The following is a 10,612-nucleotide window of genomic DNA, read 5'->3' as shown; positions in this document are numbered from 1 at the left end:
TTCTCCCCCCCCCCCCCCCCCCCGCCCCCAGCTTGCTTCTCTCCTCCTCTGGGCCGCAGGGGAGGAGGTAAGCGCGCTGCGCCCGGACCTGCGCTGCTCAGAGGGAGGCGTTTCTCCTACTACTCCCGGGTAATTTGGAGAGATTGTATGTGTGCGCGCGCGCGCGTGAGTTTAAGGAGAAAAGGGATAGGATCCAGCGCCAAACAGAGAGGGTCAGGGTCTTTGACGTTCCTCACCAGCTGCACAAACCTCCCGGAACAAGTGTGAGCGTGGGTGAGAGTGCGCGCGCGCGCACGGGCTGGCTGCGCTTGGCACGCTTGGTGGCCCGGGGCCCGAGGGCCCGGGGGCCCGCCTGGCGGCTCGGGATTACCGTGACGTCACACTGAGCCTCTGGCCACCTTGGACTGGGACACCTCTGAAGCCTCACAGCCCGGCGCCGCGCCTCACCTTGCCTCGCCACCGCGCGACTTTGGGAACCCGCATCCTCTCCCTTTCCTTGCCCATCCATGGGCCCTTCTGTCTTCCGGACCACGCGGGCCAGAGGGGCGCGTTTTGGGGCGCAGGGCTCGGCAGCTGGACTGCCCTCGGCTCTGCCTCCGGTCGTGCCAAGCGGGCGGAGGACCGGGCGCTGGGCACCGGCAGCCGTGTAAGGCACCGAGGCGGCGCACGGTTGGAGGCTCAGAATCGCCGGGCTGAGGCGGGAACTCGCAAGGGAAGGAGGAGGAGGGTCGAGGGCAGCCACCATGTCCTTCCCGCACTTTGGACACCCTTACGGCAGCACTCCCCAGGTAAGAAGTGCCTCCATAGGGGGTGGGGGCTGACTCAGAGGAGGGGGTGCCCAGGGCACGCGCCTGCAGCTGAGCGCCCTCTTTTCGCACTAGTCTCCCTGGAAGCCAGAGGGAGCAGGGACCAGGGTAATGTACCACAGAGCCCTCCACACCCCAACCTCTGGCCGAGAACCTTCCACTCCCCCCAGCCCGGTGCAGAATGGAAAATCGTGTGACCCGAAACTTGGGCACTAACCACGCGCTAAGCTAGGTGGGTGGGATCTCAGAGATCTAGCCTCCTGGTCACCCGGAGGGTCCATCTCACCATTTTTCAGTTGTTTGCTTATTGACTTCTGTTCTTAGCCTCTCCCTTCTTTGACTGGGTCCAAGCTCTTTGCTTCTGATTGCTTCGATTTTCCAGATTATGGTCGGTGTTGTGCGCTGACAAAGATTTCCTGGGGAAATTCCGGGGACACCCGGCACTGTTCTCCGGTTTCTGCAGATTGTAGGGTCTAGTTCCAACTTGACCTCTGACCCGCCCCCTGACCCTGCTGCTTGTGCCCTTTCTATAAAAAGGGAGCTAGAGTAAGACGCGATGGTGATCTCTAAGGCTAACTTCTATCTCTGTCTTTGTAAGATCCTGTGATGGGGGGCGAAGGAACAAGAGGAGTTTGGCCTCTATAATTCGGGTTTCAGAAAGTGCCATCACCCGGACCCCTGGGACTCTGGAGCCTTAGCAACGTTTTAGAAATATCTATAAGGGCAGTTTGGATAAATCACGGCTTCAGATAATTCCCGTCGCAGCAGAGTGCTCGCTCAGCTCTGGGTGGCATTTAGTTAATGTTGAATGAGGGAGTGCTCCTGCCAGCCTGGGGCGCCGATCTCTGACCTCCAGTGCACCTCTCTCACCCCATGTAGTTTCTGGTATCTGCAAGTTCCAGCGCCACTTGCTGCGAATCTGCCCCGCGCTCGGTCCCAGACGTGGCCTCAGGCTCCACCCCGGCGGCCGCTCTCTGCTGCGCACCTTACGATGGTCGGCTGCTGGGTAGTGCTCGGCCAGAGCTGGGCGCGGCCTTGGGCATCTATGGAACCCCGTACGCGGCCGCGGCCGCAGCAGCTGCCCAGAGCTACCCAGGCTACCTGCCCTACGGCCCAGAGCCGCCCACGCTGTACGGGGCGCTGGTGAGTACACTAGGTGGAGCCTGGCTCTGTGCGCCAAAACCCATCCGGCCTGGGGGCATGAGCACTGCAGCAGCGAGTGAAATCCAGTGTGCCGTCTCTGGGGGGAAATGTGGGAAGGAGGGGAAACTAGGAGGAAGAGAAATGGGTAGGACTGTAAATAGCAGAGGGGGGGGCACAATTATTACAGCATTTTTACACTTTGCAGAACTCCATTCTGATTACAACACATCTGTGCTTCTATTCATTGGTGAGGGAGGAAGCCTCAGTTTACAGATGGGGAAACTGAAACGAAGGGCGTTCAATGACCTTGCCCAAAGTCCCAAAGATACAAAAGGTCAGAAAATAGCTCCAGAAGGCGAGTGAGGCGGGGAAGCTCCCCAGCTGGTGGGGAGGGGTTGGGAGAAGTCACAGGTAGTAACGGTAATAATAATAAAAAGACTCATAGTGAACCACTGTTTATTCTGCCAGGAGCTCTGCCAAGTGCTCTTCAACACCCTAGAGGTACTGTTGTTATTCCCAGTGATCAAGGGGAAACTGAGGCACAGAGTAAACTGTGCCCAAGATCTCATAGCCAGTAGGCGTGGCAGGACTGGGATCTGAACCGGACTGGACTCCAGACGGCACACCCTTAGCAACTCTACCGCCTCTTTCCCAAAAGTCGTCCTAAATTCTCTCTTCCTACCCCACCTCCACCAGAATCCACAGTATGAATTTAAAGAGGCTGCAGGGAGCTTTACACCCGGGCTGGCACAAGCAGGAGCCTATTATCCCTATGAGCCGACTCTGGGGCAGTACCAATATGACCGGTAAGGCATGGGGGTCCCTTGGTTGCGAGTCCTTCCCCCCTCCCCCGCCATAGGGCCCATCTGGGAACAGCCAGGGAAGGAGGGTGTGTGAGGAGGGGGCTGTGCTGAACCTCATTGCCAGGCCTCGGACTGTCTCCTGCCTGCAGCCCCAGGTTCCCAGACCCAGAACTGTGAGCGAGCTTCTCCCCCCAGGTACGGAGCGGTGGAGCTGAGTGGCACGGGCCGCCGGAAGAACGCCACCCGGGAGACCACCTCCACGCTCAAGGCCTGGCTGAACGAGCACCGCAAGAACCCCTACCCCACCAAGGGCGAGAAGATCATGCTGGCCATCATCACCAAGATGACCCTCACCCAGGTGTCCACCTGGTTCGCCAATGCGCGCCGGCGCCTCAAGAAGGAGAACAAGATGACGTGGGCGCCCAAGAACAAAGGCGGCGAGGAGAGGAGGGCTGACAGTGGAGCCGAGGAGGCCCTGGGCTGCCTAAATGGCGACGCCAAAGGTACCGAGAATGCTCACCACCCCACCTTTCCGTCTTCCCTGCTGGAATGCAGGCTGGTGGCGCTCAAGCGGGCTGCCTGTTAGAAGAGCTTTTCTGGAGGCACTCCCTTACTTACCCTTGCACTTGCCTTCCTCCCCACCCCCGCCCCCCACACCTCTAGGCCTCTGCACCTATAGTTCCCTCTGCCTAGGATTCCCTGCATAACTGGCTGCTTCTCAACTTCTAAAGTGCGGGCTGGACAAAGCCTTCCCTGGCCACCCAACTTCACCTAGCTCCCCGGTTATTCTCTATCACATATGCCTATTGTATTTCCTCTGCCGTACTTTTCACTACGAGAAGGCGCTCTGTATCTGTCTCCCCCTTCCAGAACACAAGCTCTCCCAGAAAGTGTCTTACTCGTGCCGTATTCCCTAAATTCCTAATACCCAAGTGCCTCAAGGATGTCTGGCCCATAGATGGCACTCCGTAAATATTTGCTGAGCCAAACAACACACACCAGCTACCTGTGGGTTTTGAAGCCGGAGGAAGAACTGTCCCCTTGGGTGTTGGATGGTTTGTTTGTTTCATGGTGGAGAAACTGAGATCCAGATCTTAGGCAGGGAAAAGCGGTAGTTTCTTTGCATCCGAGAGAAGGAGTCTTCCAAGGAGTGGGGGCAGGGCTAGGGCCTCAATTCTTTCCCAGGGGCGAGCAGGAGCGCTAGGGCAACTCCAAGAGACGGTTTGGCCAGCCTGGCGAATAAACGCGCTGAGTGCAGAGCCGGCTTGCTAAAAGCATCTCCGGGATGGGCACCCCCTGCGGATTTCCCTTGGGGCCTGGGGCTTTTCTCACTCGGTCCTGATTTCCTGCAGAAGCTTCTGCAAGCCAGGAGGCTCGAGGGCTCCGGCTGAGTGACCTAGAAGACCTGGAGGAAGAAGAGGAGGAGGAGGAGGAGGCCGAGGAAGAGGAGGCAGTGGCCACAGCTACCGACAGGCTGGCTGAGTTCCATAAAGACTCGCAGGCGCTGCCTGCACCATACGCCGCCGCCGCAGCTCGAGAGGCCCGGCTGGAGCGCCGGGAGGGTGGCCTGGCGGCGCGCTCCTTCTCATTCATTGAGCCGCTCGGATCCGGAGAAGCTGACTTCCTCCGGGCAGAGCCCCAGGGCCCCACGTTGACCATGCACTACGCGTGCAGCAGCGAGAAACCGCGCATCTGGTCCCTGGCGCGCACCGCGGCAGCCAGCGCTGTCGAAGGTGCGACTGCCACCCCTCCCAGGCCACGGAGTCCTGAGTGCCATCTGATTCCAGGACAGCCTCCGGGCTCGGGCGGGCGACCCGCCGTCCCCAGAGACTCCGCGTGCGAAGAGTCTTCCCGCATAGCCAAGGCCTTCGGAAACCACCCGATCGCCCTGCAGGGGCTGCCGATGAACTGTGCGCCCTGCCCGCGGCGGAGGGAGCCTGCGGTGCCGTGCCAGTACCCTTCTGGAGCAGAAGGTAGTGGGTCCCCAGGCGCTGGGTGTGTCTGTCCGAGAGCCAGTGCTGCCCAGGGTGCTGGCCAGCCACCTACCGCCTCTCTGCCTCTGGGGAGCGGCCACGTTGGGACGTGGAGCATGATTGTCCCACAGCGCTCCTTGAAACAGCAGCTTAGAAATAAAAGTACTAGTTCCTCCTCCTTTTAAAACTGAATAAGCTCAGAGTGCAACAGTAACTTACCTAGGATCACTTAGCAAGTCACTGGAGAGATGGACAGCCTAGACCTTTGTGCCCAGTGTCCAGTGTTCTACCTACATGTGCCAGGTGGGCTCCATTATGACCTTCTGGCACAAACACCCTTGACCTCTGCCTGCCCCTTGCAGGAGGCCAGCTGGCCCTCTGCTGTGCTTGCACCAAGAGTTTGCTAGGGCTGGGCAGGAACCAGGGCTTTCCAGGAAGTCTGAGAGGACGGGCCAGATACACGCAGTTGGTTCAAGGCCAGCGCTTAATCCAGCCAGAGCCCTGCCTTCCGCCCACTAAAACCCCTGGGGAGTGTAGCGGAGAGTGTAGCCGAGGGTTAGTGCTGTCCCTGGAGAGCCCTCACCCCCGAGAGCTCAGCGCAGCCGGGTGTGACCGCCAATCAGCGTCTCCTGCCCCCTGGCTGGTTCTCTGGCTGTGCCTGGCGGAAGGGAATCGCACCCCACAAAGGGACATTCCCCAAGCATCAGGCAGCCTCCAGCAATTACTGTCAGATTCTGCACTTTGTAGTAATTTCTCTCAGGATTAGCTACTGGCTTAGAAAATTGGGTTACACTGTTATTTGAATTTGCACATAACGGGGTCCGAATGTTCCTTCTAGCAAGCAAATTGCCTCTAGACCTTTGATTCCCTTCGGATGAGACACCACCGACCTTCGATTTCCTAGGAATCGGCACCAAGCGGCCTTCGGGTTTTAATCAACCTTTCCTCTCTCAGCAGGTTAGCGCAATGGCTGCGATTTGCAGAAGAATCTTGGAAACGCGCCCTACTTTTCGAACTCACCTCCACGCTCCGAAGCTGGGAGACGTTGCCAGGGACTGGGGGCTCTCGCTTCGCCTATGAGACAGACACACAGAAACCCTTATACCGGCTCTTCTTGCACGCGGAGCTGGGAGTGGCAGGCGGCCGTGCATCTCTTCAGACCCGCTGGAGGAGGTGGTGCGGGGCACCTTGCGGGGAGGCCACGTGGGACAGCCGGGCTAGTCTGCCCTGGGCACCCACTCGGGTCTACCGAGTCAGCCTCCCTCCTCTTTGATTCAGGGTCTGCAGCAATTCCTTCTCTGGATCACCCCCACCCGGCCCCCTTTCACTGTGTAACTTCAGTGCCGACCTGGTCCCTAAGGACCACCTGCGTCTCCCCGGCCCCATTCCTTGTGTCCTCAAAAATAATCAAATCAAACCCAAGCCGTGTGGCGTTGTCTGTGCCAGGGGCGCTTGGAGAGGCTGGGGCAGAGGGGAGGATGGAATGCGGCCAGGGATCTGGGGACAGGGCGAGTGAGCTGCAGACCTCAGTCCCTGTCACAGCAAGGAGGGAGGCTGGCGAGGTTAAGGCCGAGGCGCGGCGCCTAACTCTCAGTGTACCTAACTCAAGAAGCAGGGGTGCGCCCAAGGAGCATCCTAGGGCGCTGGAGTAGAGGGGCGGAAATGGTGAGGTCGGAGGCGGGGGAGCCATCAGGATATTTGGAAGCTGTGTCTGTTTCTGGGCTCTACTTGGGTTTTAGTTTATTGGGAGGACGGGCGATGGGGATAATCTTGGCCATTCCTTGTGGCACGCAGCTGGGATCCCCGCGCTCCGCGCTCCTCCCGTCGGACAAAATGGCAGTGTGACAGCTTGCTGGGTCCCTAGGAGGCCAGAGGAGGCATTCTTTCCATTTAATCAGTGCCCGCAATCACTTCCGGTACAGGCCGACCAATGGGAGCCGACGGGCAGAGAAAGGGACGTGGTGCCCTGCGGCGAGCCGCGTCTGGAGCAGGGGCTGGGGGAGGAGAGGTGGAAAGACGCCCACGCCCGGCGTGAGTTCGCGTCCCGGCCTGGTGGCCTCGGCTGGAGCCGGCCAGTGTGAGCTGGCTGCTGCTCCCGGGATGAGAGGGAAGTGAATCCGGGACGGGGCCCTAGTGAGGAGCTGCGGGGAGCTGATGCGGGCAGGAAGTCAGGAGAGGGGCTGCCGGGGTGTGCGCCCAAGGACCGGATCCTGGGGGAGGGGAGCTGTGTCTCCACCGCTGGGTTCCAGCCCCGGCCAGAGAGGCCGGATGGCGGCGTCCAGGTCAGCGCCTGGCACTTAAGTCTCGGGCAGGAAGGGCTCCCCAACCCCCATCATCTCATCCTGGGGGGTCGGGGGTCAGGGAGATTGTCAAACCTCCCGGAGGCTGCAGAGAAAGAGCGTTTGGAAAAACTGGGTAACAGGCGGCAGGACCCCTCCCCAGCCCCCACCTTGTCTTCTTTTTTTATAGAATGACTGGGGTCAGGGGCATCTGGGAGTCTCAGTCGGTTAGGCCGCCGTCTTGGGCTCAGGTCATGATCTCAGGGTTCGTGGGTTCGATCCCCGCGTGGGGCTCTGTGCTGACAGCTAGCTCAGAGCCTGGAGCCTGTTTCAGATTCTGTGTCTCCCTCTTTCTCTGACCCTCCCCTGCTCATGCTCTCTCTCTCTCTCTCTCTCTGAAATAAAACATTAAAAATTTTTTTTAGAATGACCGTGGTCAGAAGGGGCTTTAGAGATCATGAATTACAAAGTACAAACCTCTTCCCCAGATGAGAGAACTGAGGCCAAATGGAAGGGCAGGGGACTGGCTCAGGGTCACACGGAATGCATGGTGGAGAGGGGACCCCCAGCTTTCCACCCAGGGTCCAATGCCTCTTTCCGGTTCATGCTCCTTTCCCTCGCTTCCCCCCTTATGATCCCTTCCCTGCTTTCACTTTGCTTCTGGGCAACAGCTGCTCCTACCCCCAGCCTCCCCGGGGACCTCCAGTCGCCCTCACTGACCCGCGGCTTAGGGTCCGGGAAATTAAACTGCGAAAAGATAAACATTATTTCCAGTCGGCTTTGCAGGATTAATGCTTGTAATAAAGAGCATTAGCTGGAGGTTTCTTTCAAGGCGCTCTCGACCCCACCCCCTCCTGGGGGGCCAGGTAGAGCCCTCCAGAGGCTGCAGAGTCCACAGAAGAACCTTGCCTTCCGAGAGCCTCCGGCTGGGGCGTGGGGCTCCGGAGACCCATTTTGTGGAGGGGAGAGGGGCCCTTAGCATCACACGGAGACACCTAGAGACAGGAAACCTGAAAGCCAGAGAGCAGAAAGGCACTAAGCCCCAGGTGGTGGGGCTGATCCAGAGGGCAGGATTCCCCCCACCCCCGGGGAGAAGGGCGGTCTCCCCTACACTCTGCTTCCGGCCATCCAGCCGTCTATGAAACAGTGAGTCCGGAAAGGGAGACTCACTGGATCTGGCTGCTTCCCACTCAGGAACTCAGGAAGCTGTCTCCCCAGGTCCTGCCTGTGAGGCCTAGTTTCTCCCCACCTCCCCCAAACCAGAGCGCCAGCCCGCAGCCCAGGGTTGTTCAGGATCCGGTCCTAGGTCTTGGCTGGGACAGTGGGTGTAGGAAGTTCAACAAAGAGTGGCTGGAATCCCAGAAAAGAGCTTTAGCCTCTCATGGCCATGGCAACTTGGCGGTGGCTGTGGACAAGCCCTTTCCCCTCTCAGTTTCCCCAGCTGTAATACACCGGAATGATCTGGTTCTCCGTCCTAGTGCGCTGTCCACTCCAGCGCTGGGGGTGAGCTCCAGGAGTCTGGGTGAAGAGGCCTGAGAAAGGTACCTCTGAGCCTCCGATTATCCCAGCCTTGAGCCCCCCGTGGCAATCTGTTCCCACCACCGCGGCCCCCACTGAGAGCCTCCCGCAAATCTGCCAGTATAATCTCCCAGAATCATATTTTGAATACTGTTTTGATTAAATACGAGAGCAAGGGGAGGGGGGACGCGGCCCCGCTCCCCTCGGCTGAGCCTGCCCGTGCCCCCGGACAGCAGCTGTGTGAGCTGTGCAAGGCAGGTGCAGTAAACAAAGAAAGATAGTGTTCTCAGGTCTAGATGGTCTAGGAGCTGGACCACCGACTTCCTTGAGGGCTACAGCGCCTCCTCCCTCGGCTGGAGAACACCCACCATGGCTAGGTTGAGAGGAGAGGCTGAACCGAGGGAGCCTCACACAGCAGTGATCTTCCTTTATTGATTCCTCTCCACTGGCAGTTACTGCATGGCCGCTGGATTCACTAGATAATCTCTATGATCACAGAGGTTCTAAGAGCCTATGACCTTGGCAATGATAATAAGAGCTTCTGGACCCCTTAGCAGGTATCAGACTCAATGCCATGTCCTTTAAACGCTCTGACTCGTGCATATGTCACAACAGTGCTAGAGAACATTATGTTACACTTACTAGTATGCCCATCTAATGAAGGAGGAAACAGAAGCTCAGAGGGATGAAGCCACCCAATGTCAGTTATTCAGCTAATGAAGTGAAGTTCAACTCTGGGGCACCTGGGTGGCTCAGTCGGTTAAGCGTCCGACTTTGGCTCAGGTCATGATCTCTGTCCATGAGTTCGAGCCCTGCATCAGGCTCTGTGATGACAGCTCAGAGCCTGGAGCCTGCCTTGGATTATTCTGTGTCTCCCTCTGTCTCTGCCCCTCCCCTGCTCATGCTGTCTCTGTCTCAAAAATAAACAAACAGTAAACAAAAATTTTTTTTCAAAAAAGAAGTTAAATTCTGAATACAACTTATTTTTAACTGCTAAGTTCTACTGCTAATGCATTATTATTATTATTATTATTATTATTATTATTATTATTTTAAGCAGGCTCCGTGCCCAGTGTGGAGCTTGAACTCACACCCCTGAGATCAAGAGTCACATGCTGTACCTACGGGGCCAGCCAGGCACCCTGCAACTCTATTATTTTAAGATTCTTTCATTCCATTATGAATGAGAGCCTGTGTTTCTGAGATTCTAAATGTCTGTGAGTCTGTTATCTGGAACGCCTTCCTTCTTTGGAATGTCCAATAGGAAAGGACTCTTGGTGCTTCCTGGGCACAGCCCACATATCCTGGCTGAGAGCATCCGTCACCTTTCCCCCTGTCCACATGTCCACACGTCCCTGGGACATGGCTGTCTGAGACACCCCAGGTCAGTGTTGAGCAAAATGTAGCCCCTGTATCTCTGCCATGAGAATCAGCCCACAGCTAAAGAATCACACCAGAGATCTCCCTAGGTGGTCGGATGGGCCTCTAACCTGGGTAGCAGTGGCCAAGCCCTGAGCTCAGCATGACTGCTTACAGTCCCAGCTGCTGGCCACAAGTAAATCACTTCCCAATAACAGATGCCAACACTTCCTCCCGGATTTAGGCTGGATCTACATTCAATCTCCTCATCTGATTTGGCTACCCCCACCCTCACCCCCACCATCCTGAAGCTCCAGGCTTGTAGTGATGGGAGGGGGAAGAGGCCTCTCCCAGCTGTCTAATGACCCACTAGGGTTTCAGGGTGGAAGCATGATAGGTACATCAAGCATCGTCGCTTGTACTTCGGCGTGTAAAAGAATTCTGTCCCCAAACATGAACATGTGGCCCAGAGTCCCTACGTACTTGGGAAAAGCTGACATCAAGGAGGGAAGATATATCTCAGGCAAATAAAAGAGCCAATGGAGGGGGTGGGCCTCTTGCTGTCTTCTGACATGGGCACTTGCAGCCTCGGCATTAGAAAGTTCTTCCTTTTTTGAACCAATTTCTTTTCCACGTAACTTCTGAAATTTGTCTCCTACCTTCTGGGCCTCCTCTCCCTCTCTCCCCATCTGTGGAGCTGGTTTGGCCCTTATTCTGAAATCAGAGTAAGA

At 57.4% G+C, this 10,612-nt stretch overlaps 1 protein-coding gene across 1 annotated transcript; it reads left to right on the top strand.

Annotated features, from left to right (window-relative positions):
- The first annotated feature begins 743 nt into the window (after positions 1-743).
- On the top strand, positions 744-5,913 carry IRX6 (iroquois homeobox 6). Its single transcript, XM_077751415.1, has 6 exons — positions 744-788; positions 1,686-1,949; positions 2,646-2,755; positions 2,948-3,255; positions 4,105-4,725; positions 5,683-5,913. The coding sequence occupies exons 1-6, from the start codon at positions 744-746 to the stop codon at positions 5,685-5,687; spliced, it is 1,353 nt and encodes a 450-aa protein (XP_077607541.1). The 3' UTR covers positions 5,688-5,913.
- Positions 5,914-10,612: the final 4,699 nt, after the last annotated feature.

The sequence above is a fragment of the Crocuta crocuta genome, unplaced genomic scaffold (genome assembly GCF_008692635.1).
Source record: "Crocuta crocuta isolate KB4526 unplaced genomic scaffold, BGI_CrCroc_1.0 scaffold124, whole genome shotgun sequence".
Taxonomy (NCBI): Eukaryota; Metazoa; Chordata; class Mammalia; order Carnivora; family Hyaenidae; genus Crocuta; species Crocuta crocuta.
The sequence above is the reverse complement of the archived record's forward strand: the minus strand, read 5'-3'. Positions and strand labels throughout refer to the sequence as shown.